Source organism: Trachemys scripta, chromosome 5, assembly GCF_013100865.1.
Source record: "Trachemys scripta elegans isolate TJP31775 chromosome 5, CAS_Tse_1.0, whole genome shotgun sequence".
In the NCBI taxonomy this organism is placed as follows: Eukaryota; Metazoa; Chordata; order Testudines; family Emydidae; genus Trachemys; species Trachemys scripta.
Window position 1 is genome coordinate 126,152,813 of NC_048302.1, and position 24,240 is coordinate 126,177,052.

At 42.6% G+C, this 24,240-nt stretch overlaps 1 protein-coding gene across 3 annotated transcripts in view; it reads left to right on the forward strand.

Moving 5' to 3' along the window:
- The first annotated feature begins 515 nt into the window (after positions 1 to 515).
- Positions 516 to 24,240, forward strand: part of KDM3A (lysine demethylase 3A) — a 44,328-nt gene continuing 20,603 nt past the window's right edge. Inside the window, exons 1-11 of one of the 3 annotated variants that reach the window (XM_034771662.1) lie at positions 516 to 665; positions 1,104 to 1,296; positions 6,302 to 6,457; positions 9,132 to 9,242; positions 10,419 to 10,521; positions 11,592 to 11,716; positions 12,317 to 12,389; positions 12,475 to 12,563; positions 17,844 to 18,004; positions 21,235 to 21,809; positions 23,501 to 23,702. In XM_034771662.1, coding sequence (XP_034627553.1) covers positions 1,123 to 1,296; positions 6,302 to 6,457; positions 9,132 to 9,242; positions 10,419 to 10,521; positions 11,592 to 11,716; positions 12,317 to 12,389; positions 12,475 to 12,563; positions 17,844 to 18,004; positions 21,235 to 21,809; positions 23,501 to 23,702 — 1,769 coding nt within the window. In that variant the 5' untranslated portion in view covers positions 516 to 665; positions 1,104 to 1,122. The other 2 variants (XM_034771661.1, XM_034771663.1) reach the window with 2 other exon arrangements.

A 24,240-nucleotide genomic window follows, 5' to 3' on the forward strand; every position in this document is an offset into this window, starting at 1 on the left:
AGCCCTTCCCTGTGTGCGCATGCGCAAAGAGTCATGCGCAGCACCCCCGCAGGTGCACTTAGCAATGTGCGCTTGCGCAGAATAGCTCCGCAAATGCCCCCTCCCCCTGTGCTATATCTGAGTACGCCGCTAACCGCACGTATAAGCGGCCCTCTCACACTTTCTGCCTCCATTTGAGATCCCTCCGCCAGTCGCGTAGGGATCCCTCTAGTCATAGCCAACCTACCTGGAAAAATCACACGGATGCCACTAATTACATGCTGAATGTTTTCCATATTGACCTCTGACTCTGGGGCCTCAGAGACTGGAGTGGGGCCCGGGACTCCTTTATCTGGGACCGGCGGAAGAATCACCAGCTTTGACAGTGCATCCTCTGAAAAGCCGACCCGATGAACAGCGAGAGCTAACTCCGCCCCTCGGCCAATCCGAGACGGAGGCTTGCCGCGTGCCCCGCCCCTCGTCCCGGGCTGGGCCAATGAGCGGGAACAGCTCGGGGGAGGGCGCGTTGAGGGGGTGTGTGAGTGAGGGGGTGTATGTAATGCCCGGGAGGGCAAGGGAAGGAGTGCTGGGTGTTGTTTGTGCTCGGGCTGAGGGGCGACTCTTCGGGCTGTTTCGGGGCTTTAGCGGGACGTGCTGCCCGGGGGCTGTGTGTGTGGGGGGAGCAGGTGAGGGCTGGGTGCTGAGTGGGGCTCGGCGGGCTCTCTAAGGAGCTGCTCCCTCAGCTGGCTCCATTGACGCCCGGGGACTTGGCTCGTCCGTTCCTGCTGAGGAGGGCACGCCGGGAACAAAGGGGGCTCGGAGGTTGGCGGCTGGGAGGGGGACAGGTTCCCTCAGCGCTGCACAGTAGCTGGTGCCAGTCCGTTCCCCCCCCCCCCCTGCACGGATATAACACGGTCGTCTCAAAAATCCGCCCCCCCCCCGGGTGTTTACGGTTAAACGGCGACTAAAAAGAAATCCTCCCCGTCCCCCTCCCCTCACAAGAGCAGGAAGCTCCGTTCAGCCTAGTCTGGGCTGGTTGGGGTCGGCGTGCCACTGTCCGGAGCGCTTGTCTAGTGAACTTACTGCTTTGTTCGTGTTTCCTGGGGCTCTTCTGCGGCGCGCAGGGCTTCCCGATGCGCTAGGATGGTGCTCCGGCTGGAGGAGAGCTGGCCCTTGCTCGTAGGGAAGCGGTTCCTGAGCCTGTCCGAGGAGGAGAACAACGGCCCGTGGGAGACGGATCACGTCTCCGAATGGCCCTGGAAAGCTGGCAGAATCAGGGCCGTTTCGCACCCCGATGTTTCCAAACAGGACTTGAAGGTAAGTTCTATTTCTGTACCAGTTCTGGGGAGATGAGTGCATATGGTGACTTTTTTGCCTCTTAGAACACGCATAAGTTTCCATCTGTTTCTTAGAAATTGTTCTGGACTAAATCTGTCAAACTACTCATCTGTTTGAAAACAACCTATATGCTGATGTCTATATTTTTAATCTTCTGGAATGTTAAATACATGCACAAAATACCCCTCTAAATATTTCTGGGTTATCTGTCTCCTCCTACCACCTGGACAAAGTTTGTATTATATCCTACCTGTTAAGACACATTTCAGCACACTTCACTACTGCAGTTATAAATCTTGTTTCAGTGGTGAATATGCCTTCCTAGGACTACAGTAAATTTATAAGATTGAGGGGTGGGGTGATGCTTTTAATGTTGATAGTGGCTATTGTTGCAATACCTTAATATTTTCTTATTGATCCTGGTCGCTGGTATGATAAAGTAGTGTGGACACTTGCTATTCATGATTGTTAGGTGGTCATGAGTTTAGATGTTCTCACAATCGGATAACATCCCTATGGCAACTGTGACAATTACTTAAATGGCAGAATACTGGGAAGTATTAAATGTATTTTTAGCTTTCTTCTAATATAGTTTATTAGGTTGAAAGAAGGTGTTAACACCATATGACCAGATAGCTCTCTTTGGGGGACAGCTACTGTAGCACGTGAAGCATCTGCTAGTGACAGGACTACACAGTAGTAATGGAGTTTTATTGTGTGTAAATTTTATATTTTATATTCTACTTTTGACTTGATGGCATACTGCCTCTGCTGCGGTTACCTTCTTTCAGTTATATGGTTTTCCCTTGCTTTCTTAGTGGGAGACTCTGACTGCTTCTGATAATCTGAGGAAGTGTCCCTTTTTCCTTTCAAGGCAGTTACTAAATAGTTCTAATTGATTTATTTCTCTTTAGTGTCTAAACTTTGGGATTACGCGACAGACCAAACCTAAATTCCAAAGGGTGGCATTCTAGTCATATCTAGTGTGCTAGGGGTTGAGTTTTGCCCATATATGACATGTCAGAGGAGGTATCAAAGCCTTATATGGTGTGGGGAGGAGAAACTGCTGCAGAGTGCTCTCTGCTCAGCCCTCTCTGATAATAGAAAGGGAAAGGAGCAGGTGCCGCTGGGGATTTTGCAGAGCTTTACTGTGAGACCTGTAATTGGTTACAGCTCTGTTAGAAGAGATTAACTCTAATGCATTCTCCTCTCTCCAGAAGTGTTTAGTGTGAAAAGTGACCAGGATGGCAAGGGAGACAGTTGTAACCGCAAAGAGCTTTTGTACAAAAAAGCATACAACCCCACCACCAGTCTCAAAAGAAAAGAGAGAGAGGGGTAAAAGGAATTTATAGCAAAAGGTCCCAGAGTGATGGTGAACTGAAAAACCATGTTGAGGAACAGAGAGGTTTGAATTGCAGTGCTTAGTCTGTAGAGAGACATGGTGGGTGAGGTAATCTTTTATTGGGCCAATTTCTGTTGGTAAGAGATGAGCTTATGCACTGCTCTTCTTCAGGTCTGGGAAAGAGAGTCACAGCTGAATACAAGATGGAACAGATTTTATGTTTATGTTTAGCATAACTAGGTAACACATATCTCAAGGGACCATTTAAGGTGAAGTGGCCTGTTAACACCCCTCCAGTCATGAGGGGCGGGGGAAGAGAAAGGGGAGGTTGTTAGTGGGTTATAGATTGGATTTATAGTTTATAACGATGTCTCTGTTCAGTCCATGAGTTTTAGGCTACCTCTACACTATACAGACCTTACAGCGGCACCACTGTGCCGATACAGGTGTGCCATTGTAAGGTTTCCTGTGTAGCTGCTCTACGCAGGCGTGAGAGCTCTCCCGCTGGCATAATTAAACCACCCCCAATGAGCAGCAGTAGCTATGTCGCAGGAGAGCATCTCCCGCCCACGTAGTGCTGCCCACAACAACACTTTTGTCGGTCAGGGGTGTGGCTTTTTTCCCCATACCCCTGACCAATGTATGTTGTACCAACGAAAGTGCTAGTGTAGCAAAAGTTGTGCAGTGTAGCCGCTGTTTGTCGGCTCTCCTGCGGACAACACGCTGTTCACACTGGTACTTGTCACAGCAAAACTTTTGTCTTTTGGGGGTGGGAGGGTGTTTCAACACCTCTGAAAGACAAAAGTTTTGTCATTCAGTTGCCAGTGTAGACCCAGCCTTAGTGTCTAGCTGCCTTGCCCCTCAAGCCCCATGTAGACCTGCCCTAAGTGAAACAATGTTAAACTAATCCAATTTTCTCATAAGATTTAATGTAAATGTGGGGTGGGGGGGAATTAGGTTCCAAGGAAATATTTTTGGGGCAGACAAAAGGCATTATATATTGTACGGTACTGTACTGTGGTGGGGAGGTGCCCCTGGCTTACCCCACACAGGCACAGCCCGCTGCAGACAATGAGGCAGGCAAGGATGCTAGGAAGCACCTTGCGCAGCAGCACCTTTCAACCCCCCCCCCCCCCCCAAAAAAAACCAAACAAACAGGTGCTGACTTTGCTGGGGGATGCTCCAGGCCTTCCTCTTCCCGTCCCCGCTCCACTCCAGGCCCGCCTCTTCCCACCCCCACTCCACCTCCTCTCCAGAACACACTGTGTCCCCGCTCCTCCCCCTTCCTCCCAGCGCTTTCCTGCTGCCAAACAGCTGTTTGGCAGTGCTTAGGACATTCTGGGAAGGAGGGGGAGGAGCAGAAACGTGGTGCTTCCCCCTCCCACCAGTGGTGGATTTAAAGTTAGTGGGGTCCTGTGCTCAGTTTCATTTTCATTCTCTCTTCTCTCCTCCTCCCTCTTCCCCCCCCCCGCCCCTGTTTTTCATTCTTTTTTTTTTTTTTCTCCATTCTCCTCCTGGGGCTCAGGGCTGGGGATGCAGGGTCTGGGAGGGAGTTACTGTGGGAGGGTGCTCAGGGTGGGGTGCAGAAGGTGCAGAGCACTTACCTGGGGCAGCTCCTGTTTGGCGCAGGAGGCAGCGCGGCACCACTCCCCAGCAGGTAGGGCCACCCGGAACGCAGGGGCTTTAGGGGCTGCAGGGCCCTGGGCTAAGGGGGCCCCGGGGCCCTGGCCTGCAGCTCTAAAGCCCCTTTCAGAATGCGGCCCTGCAAGCATGGGCCAGAGGACTTAGGAGGAGCAGGGTCAGCCGCTGGCTGCGCGGCCGGAGAGAAGCTCCCTACCTCCCAGAAAGTCCTAAGTGGGGGGAGGGGGGTGGGAGAGAAGAGGAACTTGTGCAGTACTCCCTTGTAAAGTCAGCCAAACGACATTATAAGGGAGCATTGCGCAACTTTAAATGAGCATGTTCCCTAATGGAGCAGCGACGTAAATTCAAAACAGTGTTAAGCGGGAGGACGTTAAGTGAGAAGTTACTATACCTTGCATGTTGTCAGATACTGTGGCGATTGGGCATGTAAAAACCTATATGGAGTGCAACTTGTAAACAGGCATGAAATGACATCCCAAAACCAGTTAATCAAGCTACCATGTTCTCCTCACTCAAAAGTGAGGAATACTTTGTAAATTTTTTTTATTTAATGGATCCCCAAGATGTGCACAAAATAAAAACGGTAATCCGATCATTTAACTTTATTGCTGCAAATGTTAACTATCTTTTCCCCACTCTTTTTGTCACCCTCTTCTTGCAATACATGCAAAATTTAAGCTCCTCTGTGCAGAGACTGATCTTTTCATAGTTTCTGTAAAGCAGCTAACACATTTTGGTGTTGTAAAAATAGAAATTGAAAATTGAATGATGTTCTGACATGGTATTAAAAAAATACCTACATTTTAACAGTCTTTTTTTCTGCATTAAGATAATCATTGTTTAAACTCTCAGCAGCAGTAGTGGAGTTGTTGAAATACGTTAATTTAAAATTATAATCTGGCTCAGTGTGGAGATGGATAAGTGGTTTAAAAGGCTGGAATTTTATTGTTAAAGATGTTGCATAACATTGACTAGATTAGAATTTGTTTACTAGTTTTTAGTTTAAAAATAGAGCAGTGTAACTATTGTATAGTAATTGCTTCATTGTGTGACAAAAATGCAATAATTGGACATTTTAGTAAGAACAAGTAATTAAACTTGATTGTTGGATAAGGTAAAAAAAAAAGTGTGGCGTTCTCCTCAATGCAGCCCAGAACTGTAAGCCACTGAGTTACTCTTCTGCCTTAGCAAAAGTGAACTTTGCTGGAGATTAGACTGTTTGTTCCCTGCCACACCAAGGAATTGTAGCAGCAGCTCATGCCCTTTTGGCCAAGCGGAGCCACTGTTCACAGGCTCATAGGGTGCTGTTTCCTATGTCCCCTAAGTGATGGATAAATAGAATGTATTTTTGCTGCCCCTTATATTTTCCAAAGTCCAGTGTCTTTGTCTCAGGAAGATTTCCTGGGGGTGCAGATTGGTAAATCCAAATTCCTTTGTCTAGGGTAGATTTGATATATTCCCTATTTTCAAAACACATGTTAAGAACACATTTTACACACACACACACACACACACACACACACCCCTTTATACAGTAGAACCTCAGAGTTAAGAACTGATCAGTCAACAACACTTCATAGTAAAGTTTCAATGTTGTATTAAGTCAGTGTTCAGTTGTAAACTTTTGAAAGAGAAACTGTTTTGTTCAGAGTTACGAACATTTGAGTTATGAATAACCTCCATTCCCAAGGTGTTTGTAACTCTGAGGTTCTGCTATATACAACTTGTACATACATCACACAATGGTATTCCTGACCAGCATGTCTCCAGTTTATATATATGATATGTTACATTTTGGATACATATTATGACAAAAGTGTCATGGGGTAGTGGCTGAGTCAGGCATGATTATGAATTGCAGTATAGTGGGCTCCAAAGGGTTCTTAGGGTCACCAAAAAGTTCTCTTTAGAGAGAAAGAAGAGAGAGACCGAGACAAGTGCTATTAAACAACAATCTGATGGTCATGTCCTAGATTTTTAACTTCTTTCCCATTCCTCTAGGTATGTGTGGAGTTTGATGGTGAGTCATGGGAGAAAAGAAGATGGATGGAGGTCTACAACCATAAAATGAGAGGATTTCTAGTAGAGCAAAAATTGGTACTTGCTGAACGAAAATCTCAAGCCAACTCTACAGATACAGTTCAGTGGCCTGCAATGGCAAGTATACAAATTGGTCTGGTCAACTTCACTTCAGTATTTGATCTGTGAAGGCGGTATTTCCTAGTTCCTTGTTTGGTAGGCTTTTGATCACATTAAAAATTTAAATTCTGTAGTCCAACAAAATTAGCATTTACTGTTTTAAAAACAGCTAATCTAAATATGTTAGACACATTTATTAAAACAAGACACAATCCAGCTTCACCAAAATGGTTGAATGCTTTTTTGTGTGTGTTGCCCTCTTTATGCACCCATGTGGGAAATCTGAAATTGTACTAAAGCTTAGTTCTGTAGTCATGGATAGGCAGGGTCTCTAAGCATTTGAAGGCAGTATTTTCCATTCTTGTGTTGAAGGGATGCCTTGTACTTCCCTATAGTGGGACTCTGACAATTGCTAGGACAGTGTTTTGGAGTGGGAGAGGTGTTTCAAATCCTTTTCCCTTCTCTAATTTCCCATGTGTACTACTTTGAAGGGGTTGTGGTGGGAGATGGAAAGGTGATCAGGCATTGAAGATGCATGTTCCTTCAAGCCTTTCTTTTGTCCTAAATTTCTCATTTTACTGTCCTATGGTTCAGTGCTCTGTAAATTTTCAATTCTTGTTCCCATGTGATAGTTGCCTGCTTTGGGTCATTTTGTGAGGATTGAACCCTGGATCTCATGCACTCAAAAGCATGAGTTTTATTTAACTGCTTGAACCAATGGACAGAAATCTCCCTTAGGTAGCAGCTGTAGCAGACTGATTACTGACTGGTCCACATAAAGTGTTGGAGATCGTGAAAGGCCATTTTTCTGGTAATATGCAGTTACCCAGTATAGATTTATTTTACTTTTTAAATTCTTATACTGCCCTGGTATCCAAGTGTCTGGAAAACTGAATATATCATCCAGTTTTCAATCTGTAGTGAAGTATGGTGGAGAGGAGTTCAATAAGCTGAACTGTTGGTATACTAGTGAAAAGTACTAGTGTCATTGGATTACAGTTCTGTCACACTTTAGGAGTTGTATGTCCTGGAGTCCTTTGACTTCCTTAGATGGAAGAGAGTGACTATTTTTACTGATACAGGTGCAGTATAGAACATTCTGTTATACAGATCAGAATAAACTACTAGGCTTACTTGCAGCATTAAGTTGTTCTTATGTAGCCAAACAACCAATGGGTGTTTGTTTTGGTTATGCAAATTAATTCAGCTTTTTTTAGCTCAGTTTTGATTAGACTGCTGAGATTAGCATTATTTATTTAAAAATCTGCTTGTGTGTAAATTGGAAATACAGTCACACAGTACTGGGGAAGTCTGCTTTTTCACTTGTTTTTTTGAATTCTTGGATTAATGTTGGAATAAATACTACAGATACATTATACATATTTTCATAGTGGTGGTACTGGAAACAAAATCTAAATTCTTAAACTTTTTGGACTACAGAGCATCAAATGGGAAGTACAGCCCTTACATGTATATGAATGCATTGTATAGCCTGGACACTTATTTATTCAGTAAATACATTTAGGTATATAGTCTTTTCTATTATGTATTTTAGGTACACAGTGTAAAAAAAAATCATAAGTCACTTTAAAAAAGAATGCTATAGAGTTTTAAGGCACAGTACTATAATCTGCCTTGCAGGACTGTTGGTTAATACTTGTAAACAACTTTGATCATGAAAAGTGTGCAATAAATAGTAAGTAATTGTATACACCTCTACCCCGATATAATGCGGCCTGATATAACATGAATTCGGATATAACGTGGTAAAGCAGCGCTCCAAGGGGGCAGGGCTGCGGACTCCGGCGGATCAAAGCAAGTTTTATAGGTGAAACCGTGTTATATCAGATTTTTTTGGCTCCCGAGGACAGCGTTATATCTGGGTAGAGGTGTATTTAAAAATGATAGGCCAGACCTCACCTAAATTTAAATTTACTCTTAAATTCACAATTTAGTTTTGGAAACTTATGGTACCTACAGTATTGTCTTTGTTCCATGCATTAAGCTTGCTAACATCAGTATCAGTGAAATGCAAACATCATTCTTGGATGTGTTCTGATGTCCAAACAAGGAAATAAAAATGCCATTGTGACAGGATACTATTTGTAGCACCCTAGTCACTGAGGTTGCTGCAGTGCTGGGAAGATTGCAAGCTTATATGAAATCAATTAACCGGTTTCTATTGGGATTACTGAGACCTGGGGGTAATTGGCTCAATAATTGGGAGGAGGTATATAGATTTGGGAGCAGGGCTTTGGAGCGGAGCCCAGAGCTGGAGCGCGGAGCAGCTCCGGAGCAGTGGAGCTGCAGGATTTTGCCTGGAGCTGGAGCGGAGCCGAAGCACAGCTCCAAAGCCATGTTTGGGAGGAAGTACTGTGGGGCTCAGAGAATGAGTTTGGGGGCAGGGGAGGTCGTCATCTCCTGCTGTATACCTGTGAGTCCTTCTGTTATGCTTTGAAATTGAAGATTAAAAAGCACCTGTGGTAAAAGGGAAACAGCCCTTCTGTGTTCCTGGATAGGAGACCAGAAGAACAGGATAGGCAACTATGTATGGCAGATGTAAATGGATGCCCTGTGTCAGCCATGTTAGTTCCATCTTTATTCAAAATACAGGGGCAAAACACATACCAAATGAAAAAGGACAATAAGCAGGAAAAGTACTATTTCTAAAATGCTTGCTCTTGTCTTTCAGGTTTATAAATCCGTATTGGACAAGGCTGGTTTAGGATCCGTGGTTTCTGTACGCTTTCTTGGTGAAGAGAGATGTGTGTTTCTTTCTAAAGATCTTTTGAAGCCTATTCAGGTAACTTTATTTGGAATATCTTGCATACAATGGGAGGGATCAAGCCATATTTTGTCTAGTGTTCACTGCTGAAACATTAAGTGAAAATTTGAAGCATGTCCACATTGCTACAGCTCATGAAAATCTGTCCTTAATACTGTGTGTTGTGTTAAAAACCTGATGATTGTAGCTCAACATGTAGCCATATAAGAGAGGTTGGTGTAGGAATAACCTTAGGCTTCTAGCTTTTCAGGTTGATGAACCATTGGTATGTCATGATAGTAAAATGGGAGGTTTTTGCCATATGGCCAATTGACTTATGAACATGATTTCCATTAGCATTGAAGGAGTTGTGTGCATATATAGAAGGTAGAATAGATAATAAATCTTACTATGAAATAGAAACGCTCCATGACAGTTTTGGATAGGAAGTGGTGAAGAATATTTTATCCATTTGAAACTACAGGTGAACTTTTAATTAGAACTGTGTGGAGAACAGTAATTCCGTTTCATGGAGGATTTCAAACTTTGGTTTCATTCCAACTTGAAATTTCTGGTTTTCATTCCAAAACGGAAACCAAATTTTTTTTTGATAATATGCAAATTAAATTGTGCCTGGAGGGCTTATGGGAAGCAGAGAGCCTGGGAGTGTTGGGTCCCAGCTCAGCTGGGGCTTCAGAGTCCTGATTCCCCTTCAGCTCTGAGAGTACTTGCCGAGCTTTGGAATTGGGAGCTAGGGCTTTTGACTCCCCATCAGCCCGCCAAGCAATCTGACAGGAAACCAGGCAGGTTTCTATCAAAGCTTTGTTCGAAGTCTAACTGTTTCAGAAACATCTTGATGAATCTTCATTCTCTGACCAGCTCTGCTTTTAATCTGGCAGAATGTACTTGAGTTGGCTTTTGTGCAGAACATAACTATAACAGAGTGCCATGGAATTTTCAATAGATGCTTTGGAACTGTATTTCAGATCTCATTTTAAGGTGGTATTAATAGTTGCTGGGCTGATATGCTGGCTGGATGATGAGGGCATCTAAATTAATGGGGAGGTAATTCAGAGCATAAAAAGATGGGAGCTTCACAGTATAACCTCTTGCTGTTGAACATGCTTCTGTTGGAAAAGCTTTTTTTTTTTTTTTTTTAATTATACATTTAGTTCTCTTGGCAACTATTTATATTGAATGCTTTCATCCTAATAGGATATGGACAGTCTGAGACTCTCTCTTACGGATGATCAGAATGTTAATGAAGAAATTCAAGTTTTGATTATGAAACATCTAGACGAAAACCAGTTGCTGCAAGGTATGAGATTGCCATCCAGTGGAAAGATACTGGAGGTCACTGCACGGGTGGTATTTACAGTATCACCTGTTAGCAAAAAATCCATTTTTAATTTTTCTCCCCAATAGTCTTTCCTTGCCTAGAAGAATGTTGGGTAGTCTACTGTCTCATCACCTCTCCCAAAACAATTTTATAGATTTGCTGTCCACCATCCATAATGAAATACTCCAAAATGGGCAGAATTAGAAACTAGGACTCTTAAAAAATGGCTGGCTAACATCAGGCATCTAAAAGGTCATCTGATTTTCAGCGGTGCGGAGCACTCAGCAGTTCCCATTAAATTCGATGGGAGCTGCTAAGTGCTCAGTACGTCTGAAAATCCAGTGACTTATTTAGGTGCCTGACTTTAGCCACCCACTTTTTTTAAGAAAAACACAAAGTCTTAACCTTCGCTATTCTGTAGCTCAATAGAAAGGTGTTGGAGACTTATTAGGAACTTCTGATCAAGTTAAAATTTATTCATAGTGCAGCTCACCAACCGTAATCTCTTGTTGGCTTCCTATAAGTCTTGTAACAAAAAGTTTGTGTCCAGTGGAAATGATCTACTTCTGGGTAGGAAACTAGTATAGTGGAGTAAGTAACATGGCAACTCTTTCAAGAGTGGCAATAAAAGCGAGCAAGAACTCCACAAATCAGACACTGAGGGCTCAAGTTCCTGGTCCAACTGAGCTGTGCTTGCTGTTTTTATGACTCCTGGATTCTGAGGTCGGCATGGCTCCCAGTGTGTATTATAGCAGCAGAAAGGCCTCGATAAGCTGTTCCAGCAAAAGGAATAACCAGAATGTGGAGGTATTCTGGCCGCACTCCTTTTTCCTAGCCATGTCAGGGGTCAAGAGGGAGGCATATGAAAGCTACATTGGTACTTTGCTTGTTGTCTTCCAGTGCTATTTATTTATTTTCTGGTGTATAGTGCTACTGGCTAGTTAGCGTTGATACATGGCTATGTAATGAAAGTTAACATAATGTGTGTGCCCTCATGTTCCAACTCTCTGAAGTATGTGGTTTTTTTTGTTTGTTTGTTTTGTTTTAAGGTGGTAAGAATGTAATTGGTTCAAAAGTAAGGATTTATAGCTTGGATCCATCTACCCAGTGGTTCACAGCAACTGTTGTAAATGGTAATCCAACTACAAGGACTCTGGAAGTCAACTGTCAGGAGGTAAAGAAGCAACTGATGCAACATGGGTAGATAAAAAGAATTAAAACACCTTCCTTGTATCTAGGTAATTCTATCCTTGCTTTTCCATAGTAGGGTTAACCAGCTGGAATAATACCTTGTATTTTATGTCATGCTTCATTCCGAAGGATCCTAGAGCACTTTATACTGCATGCACAGTGCCACTGATGTGCGTGAAAGGATAGCAAATGGCTCACTGCGCACTAGTAGGAGAGCAGAGGTTTGGGATTTTCTCTTTTGGCCCAACAATTGGGGAAACCTCTATTCTAGCATCTCTGTGTGTACAGAGTTTGCAGCACCATGTCTTGGAGACTGCCTTCTGAAAATGTATGCATACAATTTATCTAACTTGGAATGGAGGATTGAGTCATCCTTAAGATTTTAACTTGAAGTTCCACAGGGTGGAGGTTTTTTCAGACCAGAAGCTTACTCTTGCTCCATAGTTAGAGTATCATACTTCTGTTTTTGTTTTTTAAAACTGCTTTATTTGTCTCCCTTGAGGTGTGAAAATAGTAAATATCTAATCTAAAACTTCTTACACAGATTGTCTTTTTAAAAAAGCTTACTCCATTTTCCCTTAAGATTCCAGCTTTAAAAACTCTTGATCCAGAATTGATTCATGTTGAAATCCTACATGACAGCAATGAAAAGTGTGGTAAGACTTTTTATTTATTGGCCTTTTGCTGTTTTGAAGTAATTTTCGATGGTGGAAACTAATTTAATCACTTTCAATGTTTCAGGCAAATCTAAGAGAAATGGGGGTATGAAAAGAAGATCATCTGATGATAAAGGAAATGTTGATGCCAAACATACAAAATCCTGCTCTGAGGTAACTATGGCTTATTTTCACTATTGTAACAGTATATTTGTCATTGAGCTGTTGAGGAGGAGGACTACATGGCCTCAATTTACTGACCCACTATGCTATGCCTAAGCTTAGAATGCTACAGGTGCTGTAGTGCTTCAGTTTAGATACTTACTATAGCAACTGAAGGGATGCTTCTGTCACTGTAGGTAATTCACCTCCCTGAGAGACAGTAGCTAGGTTGACAGAAGAATTTTTCCATCGTTCTACCGTTGTCTATGCTGGGGGTTCGGTTGACTTGCCTGTCTCAGAGGTATGGATTTTTTCACACCCCTGAGTGGTCTGTAACTTTTCAGAAGCGTGAGCGCGAGGCTGCTCTACACTATGCTAGCCCAGACATGGGTTTAGTACTCTACTAGAAGACAGAGGACAATATAATTGAGCCTTTGGGTGAGATCACTTTCTCATTCGTAAAAGGAGTTTGGGAGTAGACAATCTTGTGGGTGTCATTTTCCGGTGTGCAGACTTTTCTTTCTGGCTATATAGAGGGATTTAAAAATCAGGGTTTCTCTAGCTTAGAAAAATATCTAGGAAAAGCGAAAAATTCAATGGTAACTTTACCCTGTAACTTACCTGCCTGACTGCTCAGAGATCTTTTGCTACCAGACAGGAGTGCACCAGTCTTGCAGAGATATCGTATGTTTTTCTGCAAAGGGAGAATCTGGCAGTTTTTCTAATATGTTCATGTTTTTCTGAGCCAAGTGCATTTGAGTGGTCCACCAAGCCTGGCTAAGATCCAAGAAAGCTGTCTCGAAAGCCAAAGGCCTGGGTGATTTGGATATGGAGAATAATTGTGTAGCTAGAGAACAGCCCTTCAAATGATCATGTGATTTAGCCTCATCAGATCTAGTTGTTTTTTGTGGAGGAGGGAGGGGCCTTCTGGGAGATCCAGGGGTTCTCTGTGCCATCTTGCTTTTGTGCATAGTCCCGTTACTGTATCCATGAGTCAGTCCTTTGTCAAGCCAGCTACATAGGTCCATTTCATGGTCAGGCACTCGTAGTAGACTTCTAAAGTACAGTAGTGATATCAGAGTTCGGGGTAGTTAACCTGGGTTCCTGTAAGGCAGGGGTAGTCAGTTATTTTTTTGTCCAGGTCCAAATTTCTTGGTCAAGGTATAGTGAAGGTCCAGAGTCCCGAGAAACACTTTTTTTTTTTTTTTTATCACTGTAATAATGATAATGAGTAAATAAAAAGATCTTGCAGTCTGGTCAAAAGCATCTGGCGGTTCAAATTTGGCCCACAGTCTGCCTATTGACTGCCCCTGCTATAAGATGTCCAGCATTCTATCTGAGCACCCAGGGCCGCCCAGAGGATTCAGGGGGCCCTGCGGCAAAGCGGGGAGCTGCGGCGCTTGTACTCACCTGGCGGCAGTCCGGGTCTTTGGCAGCATTTTGGTGGGGGGGGGGGGGCCCTTCAGTTGCTCCGCGTCTTCGGCAGCACTGAAGGGCCCCCTGCCGCCAAAATGCCGCCGCAGACCCGGAGCGACTGAAGGGCCCCCCGCTGCTGAAATGCTGCTGAAGACCTGGACCGCCGCCGGGCCAGGGCTCGCGGGGCCCCTGCAGGGCCTGGGGCAAATTGTGAGTGCCTATGAGCACTTCCAAAAAGCGTGCAAGCTGACTTTCTTTTCTTTCCAGTCAGCAATAACTGAGCTGTTTATCTTTTTAAATGTGGTGGTGTGGGAAGTATAGATCAAAGAACTGGGTTTTGTATTTTGCTCATAAGGTGAGTAAGACTGTCCCGACGATTTCTGGGATTGCGCTCAAGATTCAAGGGCCATTTTCTGAGAGCGCATGAGTTTTAGGCTATGTCTACTATTTTAAAATGTTACAGCTGCACTGCCGTAGTGCTTCAGTGTAGACACTTACTACTGTGACAGAAGGGGTTATCCTGTCACTGTAGGTAATCCACCTCCTTGAGAGGTGATAGATACATCAATGGAAGAATTCTTCCATTTCAGGTAGTGCTGTCTACACTGGGAGCTGAGTCGGCTTAACTGTGTCTCTCGGGGTGTGAATATTAATTGCTTTAGAGGAAAATTAGCTGTGGCATGTCAGCTGGCAGTTATCTGAAATACTTTTCTAGTCTCCTTTCGAAGTTTCTTCTAACTTCTTAATACATTATCCATTTTTCTGAAATACTTGTGTGCTGTGGGTTGCAGAGATGTAACATGAGATACTGTTGTAACAACAAGGGGGCAGGAACACAAGCCAAAATGGGAAAGGACAAGGTAAAGAATATGTAGATGTATTAAAGTCAGCAGGGCCTGACAAAATTCATCCTAGAGTGCTTCAGCTAGTTCCTGAAATGATCTTGGAACCATTAGTGATTATTCGAGAACTCATGGAGGGTACATTTGGTCCCACAGGATTGGAGAAGGGCAAACATAGTACTTAGTGTCGTCTTTACTCCCCTTTTTAAAGGTAAGTCTAATTTGTATACCTGGAAAGATACTAAAACAACTTTTTAAACAATAGACTTGTTAGCACCTAGATGATGATAGGGTTATAAGGAATAGCCAGCATGGATTTGTCAAGAACAAATCATGCTAAACCAACCTAATTTCCTCCTTTGACAGGATTACTGGTCTATTGGATAGGGAGGAAATGGTAGATGAGACATATCTTGATTCTAGTAAGGCTCTTGACACAGTGCTACATGACATTCCCATGAGCAATTTAGGGAAATGTGGTCTAGATTAATTTACCATATGGCAGGTGTATAAGTGAAAGACCGTACTTAAGAGTAGTCATCACTGGTTTGCTGTCGAAATAAGAGGGCTGCTAGTGTGGTTCTGCACAGGTCAGTCTTGGGTCTAGTACTAGTCAATATTTTCACTAATGACTTGGAAAATGAAGTGGAGAGTATATTTATAAAATATATAGACAACACCAAGCTGGCAGGGTTGCTGGCACTTTGGAGTATAGGATTAGAATTCAAAAAGACCTTGACAAATTGGAGAATTGGTCTGAAATCAACTGATTAAACCAATAAGGACAAATGCAAAGTACTTCACTTAGGAAGAAAAATTGAAATGCACAACTTCAAAATGGGGAATAACTGGTTAGGTGGTGTCAAGTATCAGAGGGATAGCCGTGTTAGTCTGGATCTGTAAAAAAAACGACAGAGTCCTGTGGCACCTTATAGACTAACAGACGTAATGGAGCATAAGCTCTTGTGGGCAAATACTCACTTCGTCAGATGCATGGTTAGGTGGTGGTACTGCTGAAAAGGATCTGGGGGGTATAATGGATCACCAGTTGAATATGAGTCGTCAAAGTAGTGCAGTTGGAAAAAAGGCAAATATAATTCTCTGGCATAGAAACAGGAGTGTCATATATATGACACAGGTGGCAATTTTCCTGCTGTAGTTTGGCACTGCTGAGGCTTCAGCTGGAGTATTGTTTGCTTCTGGGCACCTCGCTTTAGGAAAGATGTGGACAAATTGGAGAGAGTCCAGAGCACAGCAACAAAAATTATAAACAATTTAGAAACCCTGACCTGTGAGGAAAATGGTTTTGGTTTTTTGTTTTGTGTTTGGGTGGGTGGGTGGGGGGGTTTAGTCTTGAGAAAACAGGACTGAGGGGGGACTTGATAAGTCTTCAAATACATGAAAGGCTCTTATAGGGCTTGTCTACACTAGCAAGTTTTGTCAATGGAAACTAATGTCAACACGAAAAAATCGACAAAAGCAAAGTCGCCAAAGCAAGTCTACATTTGCTCCCTCTGTCAACAGCTCGTGCCCACACTCGGGGCACCATTGTCAACAGTGTGAGCAATGCACTGTTGGTATGTATCCTGGCGACACCATCTGTACCATCATGCACCGCTTTGTGTTCCCGTGTTGCAATCGCTGTGTGGAAGCTGGCAAATCCAGACTGCTACCGCTCAGATGCGGATCAATTTGGAGTGGGGAAGTCCACTGTTGGGGCTGTATTACTCCAAGTGTGCAGGGCAATAAATTGCATCCTGTTGTAGAGGACCGTGACTCTGGGAAATGTGCATGGAATAGTGGATGGCTTTCCCTAACTGGCAGGGTAATTGATGGCACACACATTCCAATTTTAGCACCAGACCACCTTGCCTCAGAATACATCAGTAGGAAGGGATACTTCTCCATGGTGTTGCAGGTGCTTGTGGATCACCAGGAGCGTTTCACAGACATCAGTGCAGGCTGGTCTGGAAAAGTGCATGACGCACACATCTCCTTTATCTTTGCTCTGCACTGCTGTGTCCCGATCATAGCCCTTTTCGCACAAGCCTCGAGAAATTTGCCCATATGTGTCGTGATACCTACAGGTCAATCGCAGCTGTGACTGAATAGACTCCTCTCCCTATATACTGATCAGATCCATCAGCTCAGCGGTGGTACAAGCAGGAGCGCGTTTGGTGCGATAGCCAGCCATGCTCACCTGGGAAGTCAGCAAGCAGGAAATAAAATTTTTAAAATTCCTGGGACTTTCAAGGGGCTGGGGCAGATGGGCAGCGGAGTTCAAACACCTGACCAGAGCGGCAGCGTGGGAATTCTGGGACACTTTCTGGAGGCCAATAACATCGAAAAAATAAGGCATGATGTCTACACTGGCTGTTTATTGACAATAAAGGAAGGGGAAAAGACAGAAATCTCTCACAGGGGTGCAAGTTTTTTTTTTGTCGCCAAAAGGCAGTTTTTGGCAACAAAACTTGCCAGTGTAGACAAGCCCATAAAGAGAATGGTGATCAGTTGTTCTCCATGGTCATTGCAGGTAGGACAAGGAGTAATGGGCTTAATCTGCAGGAAGGGAGATTTAGATATTATTAAAAACTTTCTAACTATGTAAGGATAGTTAAACTCTGGAATAGGCTTCCAAAGGAAGACCTTGTCCAATCTGTTCTTAAAAACCTCCAAACATGGTTTAGGTTTACTTGAGGCTGCCTCAGTGCAGGGGGCTGGACTTGATGACTTATTGAGGTCCTTTCCAGCCCTGTGTTTCTATGATTCTACAACATTCATTTTCTGGGGGAAATTCATCTTAATAGATTTCAAAAGATTCCTTGACCTTTTTCTACTTTGTGAATTGCAAGAATAATGGTTTAAAAGTTGAGAGTTTATTATGGGGTCAGATACCCCTAAGAACATATATTGGGAAGAGCATATGATGTATGTTGTATTTTTATTTAAGTGGTTGTGGTAGAGTCATAGAAGCGATACATTTTTCTCATGTGTTGGCTTTGAATTTTTCTATTGACTTTGACATCTGTTTCAGGCATCACAAAGTTTGAGTCACGTGCAGTCAGTACCAACGGTGTTTGGTGAAACATTGCTAGGGTGTACACCTGCAACCCCTACTAGCAAAGACTTCAGGCACCAGGGCATGCCTCAGCCAGCTAACTCACCTCCTAACCTTGGTGCAGAAACTCCTCAGGGGTAAGTGGTGTTTTTTTTTTTTTGAGGGGTGGGTGTTAATCTGTGGTGGAAAATATAGCAGAATAATGAATTACTTTATACAAAGTAGAATAGACTAATGGTGTGGGTTTTTGTTTGTTTGTTTGTTTTTTGTTTTTCTTTTTTTTAAAGAAATCATGGTAACTAAGTTTCTCTCTGCCCTCCCCCTTCCTCCCCCACCCCCCGCCACTATTGGTGTGGGTGAGCAGTATCTGGCTGATTTTTGTCAATTGCCCTGAATATATAAATTACCTCTTGGTTGTATTCCTGCCACTTTCTGTTGACTTAGCTTGTGACCTTAAGGAAATTGTTTAACCATCCAGTGCCTCTATTTATCCATCTGTAAAGTGGTGGATAATGCCTGAATATATTTTGTAGCTTAATTGCTTTTAAATTACTTGGTGTGTCTTAGACTTTAAAATGAAAAGCACCGAAGTATTTCCTACTAAGAGAAAGATAGGTATACTGTAACGTAGGGAGGGAGGTTAATTTACCTGCAGTTGATTCTTACAGTAAATAGAAATAGTGTTCTTGGCTTGTAGATGACTTTGACACCTTTAATTTCAGAACTGTCATGAGTTGCAAACAGGGCAAGGGGGGAGTTTTTAAAATGAACTTATGTTCATTCTGCCCTTCTCCAATGGCACAAGTTACAATTTGGTCCACTTTTTGGGGGTGTTTGCATTTTATAAGGACAAGACTGGTGTAATAAAATATACTTCTATAACACTTACTTGTGTTTAAAATTCTTAAAACACTTTACAAATATCTTAATTTAATGAAGCTTCTAAATTCTCTTTTGACTTTAGGAAAGTATTATTCCTCTTTTGTTGATCAGGAAACTCAAGTATAGAATAGTTACATGAATTACCTATGGTCAGAGGAAGCCTGTGTAGAGCTTGAAATAGAATCCAGATTTTTCTGATTCAGTCAGCTGGTTAGCCACAAGACTATCCTTTATGATTCAATAGTGCAGGCTTCATAGGCTGTGTCTACACCGCAAGTCACTGGTGGCAAGTGGGTAGGGCATGTATAGTTACATGCTGCAGTGAAAAGCAGGCTGCGTCCACACTGCGGTGTGTAGCTACATGTCAGTGAAAAGGCTCTAGCATTCTATAGGTTGCTCAAAATAACACTGTAGGTGGGGGAGGCACTGCTTAGGCTTGTAAAGAGCGGTGTAGGGTAAGTACCCAGAGGGTTCAGGAATGTCTTTATGCAGTGCCTCACTGTCTATGTTGCTGTTTATACCCATACTAGGGGAACATGTAGTGTATGTACTTTACATACTGCCATAAGACTTAAGCACTGTATACACACCTTATGGGAGTTCTGTCTCATATCCAGAATGTTACTAACTTAACTACAAATGCAAATACAGCCTAATTGCCTTTATTTTTTGGAGGTGGGGGGAGGAGAAAGGAAAGCAGATTACACACAGGGAAGAAAACCTCTTGATTAATCAGTCATATCTATTTTCTGACAAATAATCTTACTTATGGTGGCCTGGCAGATCCAATATAGAGATGTGAAAGCAGCTAGATACAATTCTAGATTTGACCCATGCATCAAAAGAATTGTTGAAAGTTCTGTTTGTATTTGGGGGTGGGGATCTGGAATCTGAAAGGCTAAATCTATGGCATTTAGTTTGAAATATATGTAGACTGAGCAAAGTAGATCTGGAACACACAAAGATACTAAACATTCTTCCGAGTGTAACGGCACTTCAATCCTGATTTAGTGTTACAGTCATCAAGCTCTGCCCTGTCTCCCTGATTCTGTCACAATAGGAGAAGAGTACTTCCTATAGAAAATGTCATAGTAAACAAAAGGTTCTCTTAGAAGTGTTATTTAACATTCCATTATTCAAATTTAACCTATTATCCATGCTACAAAATTACCATAACTACTGAAAAAAAAAATTTCTTTTAAAGTCACTATGTGCATTTAACAGCACTCTCTGTGGAATCATTGTCACTGTTTTCCTATATAGATTTTTTTTTTTTTTTTTTTTTTTTTTTTTTTAAAAAGCTAAGACAAGAAAGTGCCAGTAGTTTGTCTAGTCTGGCCTCCTGTATATCACAGCCCTTTATTATTAGAGGAGCTTGGGTTGTTTAGTCTGACAAAGCGAAGGCTGAGGGGGGATATGATTGCTATCTTTAAATATATTAGAGGGGATAACACAAGGGAGGGAGAGGAATTATTCCAGCTTAGTACTAATGTGGACACGAGAACGAATGGATACAAACTGGCCGGGGGGAAGTTTAGGCTTGAAATTAGACGAAGGTTTCTGACCGTCAGAGGGGTGAAATATTGGAACGGCCTTCCGAGGGAAACGGTGGGGGCGACGGACCTGTCTGGTTTTAAGATTAAGTTGGATAAGTTTATGGAGGGAATGGTTTAATGATAAAACATAGTAGCCAAGGAAAACCAAGCAATGGTACGTGAATAGCATAATGGACAACAAGGGTCAGGCTAGAGACTCTTGCCTATATGCTTGGGGTATTACTGATCGCCATATTTGGGGTCGGGAAGGAATTTTCCTCCAGGGTAGATTGGCTGAGCCTCTGGAGGTTTTTCGCCTTCCTCCGTAGCATGGGGCAGGGATCACTAGCAGGAGGGTCTCAGCCGATTGAAGTCACTAAAACACAGGATTGGGGACTTCAACGGTAGAGTCCAGGGAAGGGTCTTGCGGCCTGCAGCATGCAGGGGGTCAGACCAGATGATCATGATGGTCCCTTCTGACCTTAAAGTCTATGAATCTATGAATCTTTAGTGTTCACTCATTTCCCTTTATTGAGGCCAATAACTTGTTTGACTTAAGCATAACTTGCATTTAGCTATTGATCATTTCCCCTGTTTATGCAGGTCTTTCACATAGCAACAGTGGGGAGAGAAACAGTATCTTTTTATAAGTACCTGTAACTTCTGGCTGGAAAGTACACAGTCATCAAGTTGGCACGAGGGGCCAGAAGGAACAGTAGCTGTAGTATCTGAAACTCCCCTGGTGTTTTTTAATTGATTGTGTCTCTCTTTAAGGTGTTTGGTATGTGAAACTTTTCTGAATTCTTAATCTTCACTCTGCTAGCATCCATGATTAACTTCCTATTTTACTTATGTAAACTCTGATTCCTATGAAAAGCTTGAGAGTTGATGCATTCAATTATGATTTGAGTTTCTCTTTAGGTCTTATTACTGTATTTTGTACATTTCAGCATTTGCAAAGAGAATTTACCAGAAGAACATCCTTCTTGTCTTAATCCTGCAGTTAAAATGTCAAAAGAAAATCTGACTGTCTTCCATAAAGCAGAGTTTCTATCTAAAGGACCAACTAAAAATCCTAAAGATCAGAGTAGTAACTATACCTCTTTGAAGACCTCAAGATCGCCAGCTTCGACTGACACACACAATGAAAAACAAAATGACTTGAAAAATTTCCACAAATCCTTTACCAAGCCAATGACAAACTTCCCAAAGGAGCATGTTCCTATAAAATCCATACAACATCTAGACAACTCTTCAAGAGTAACATCCAGGCTTAATGGCACATCAGAACTGCAGAAAATCTTGGATTGTAAACCCTCAACATCAGATGCTCCTGCTATCCTTTTCACTGGGCATGAGATTAAATTACAAAGCAGTTGTAACCAGAGCAGCTGCAAAGGAAACAAGGCAGAAAACTCCTTTTCTGTGTGTTCCTCAGTCAGAGGAAACTCAAATGAGATTTCATGTGAGAGAAATGAAAATGAAGGCGCTAGGGCTGGGAGCACCAATAAAGTCCACAACAATGGCAAGTATATCTGGAGCTGATATATCAACAGAGAATTATTGTGTATATAAAGTTGCTTAGACATTTCAGAAAAATGTGTTAATAGGATAAGGAATCTTGTGAAATTGCAGTCTTGATGTCTGAGTTAGTGAAACACCTATATTTCATTTCTAGAATAGGAACTGAAGGAGTATGACGGGGCTCCTAAAACTTGTACCCAATTTTCAGGTTATATATAAGAGTAAGTCTTGTGAAAAGATATTTAAGGTCGTGATAAGATTAGATATGCATATCATAAGGAAAAAATACTTTTTCATCATCGCAAATCTAATCCAAACCAAATTCTGTTAGGCTAAATTTGGGAAGAAGGGTTGCAAAAGTGAGTATAACTCACTCATACTCCATGGTATAATGGGACCAAACGCTGCAGCAACAATCCCTAAATTCTAAGGCAATGGTAATTTATTCTACCTTTCATTTCTGTCCCTCCACACACACTCATACGAGTCAAGCTCAGAGCTGAAAATAATTCGTTGACAAAATTAGTTGATGGGTTTTTTAGCTGTGCTTTCCAGGTGGTCCCCAGTTGCCACTCACTAGGGTCCTGCGATGTTCTTTAGAGGAACTTTTTTTCTCTTTCCCACTCCTATGTGTGCCAGAGAATGGGGAAGCTTGTAGCTGGATTCAGGGACTCAGCTCCATGGACCTGGGCTGCTGCACTGTCCTCCAGGCAGCTTAGAATCCAGCTCTGGTTCGCTGATCCCCTGCTGCCTGGCTTTGTGGAACAGGTCATGTAGCATACACTGTGACTCAATTCTCTATCTTGTGGGTAAAGATGCAAAACAAGCAACAATTGCAGGTGGATCCCAGCTGGGCATGAAGTCGTGGGGGAGGGTGTCCTGAACACTGACTGCAGTAAAATATTAAATTCCGTAATGCTTTTGAAAAATGTCTGACTGCAGCAGCAGAATCATGGAGTCCACAGGGATCTCACTGAGATGAATGGGGCAATTTATATCTCTCAAAAATATTTCAGGCTCTTTGAAGACTCCAGAAGACATTGTTACATCAGTTTACACTCTGATCTTGTGTTCAAAGTTGCAGCTAGCTATTATGCCTGCAGAAACATGGTTTAAGACAGTGGCCCCCAACCTTTTTTGTCTGGCGGGTGCCAGACGACGAGCCACGGAGGACCGTGGCGGCGGACAAGCATCTGCTGAAATGTCGCCGACAAACAGCAACATCAATAGGCATCGCCGCTGAAAATCGGTGGCATTTCAGCGGCGACGCCTCTGGATGGCGCTGCTTGTCGGCGGCATTTCAGCGGATGCTTGTCCGCCGGCCAGTACGTGGGCACACTTAGAAGCCCCGGTGGGCGCCATGGCACCCACGGGCACCATGTTGGGGATCCCTGGTTTAAAAACAAACAAAAGCAAGCTGAGGTTCTGGAATGCAGTTGTGTGGGAAGGGGTAGATTGCATGGCTGTAACAAAAAATTGGGCCCTGACTATGAAAACTTCAAAAGAAGTTTATGCTCTGTAATAAGCAACCAACTTCAAAATATGTTAAGATTAATTTGAGGTATAGGGTGAAAAGTTAAAGTAACTTAACAAAAGCAGACATAGCCTTTAACAGAAATGCATAGGGTAAGCAAATGTGAGTCTGAGTGACTAGTTTTATTGTTTAACCTGCACTATTTTTTTTTTCTGCAGTAATTATTCACAGGTCAGTTTTGACAGATGCTTGTAAAGTTAAGAAGCTGCAGCAAAGTGGGGAAGCTTTTGTGCAGGATGGTTCCTGCAATAACATTGCACCTCACCTGCATAAGTGCAGGGAATGCCGCCTGGACAGCTACCGAAAAAACAAAGAGCAAAAAGACTCCACTGTCTTTTGCAGATTTTTTCACTTCAGGAGGTGAGAGCAATTTTGAAAATATGTAGATGTTGATATTCCCAGCTGTAAAAATAGATTTAAGATGACTCAATCAAAGACTTTGAAGGAAAAAGGGGGGGAAAAAAAAGTGCAGAGTGCTCAGTAGTCCATCTTTAGCCTCTCTTTTAAATCTTGGCCTACAATGGCTTGGAAATTGGCTGTAGGATAGATCCTACAGCCAATCACCTCTAAGTCACTGTTTCAAATGCATCTAAGATCAATTAATAACCTTGACAGCTGTCCAGTGGCTTAAGTAATAAACACTGTGTTCTCAGTATAGGATGGATTAATTTTAAATCAAGATAATTTAAATCACCAAGTGGAAAGTTTAATTAAAATCAGTGATTTAAATCAATGTTTCATTTTGTACTTCAGTTTTTTTCTAAAGAAAGGTGCATTCTTATTGGGTTGATTAGAACATGTTTATTTACAGTTTAAATAAAGCCTTTGCACTAGATTTGGTACATCTTTTTGCTACCTAGGAGGGTATGCTATAGCTAGAGTAAGTTTCCATGGATGA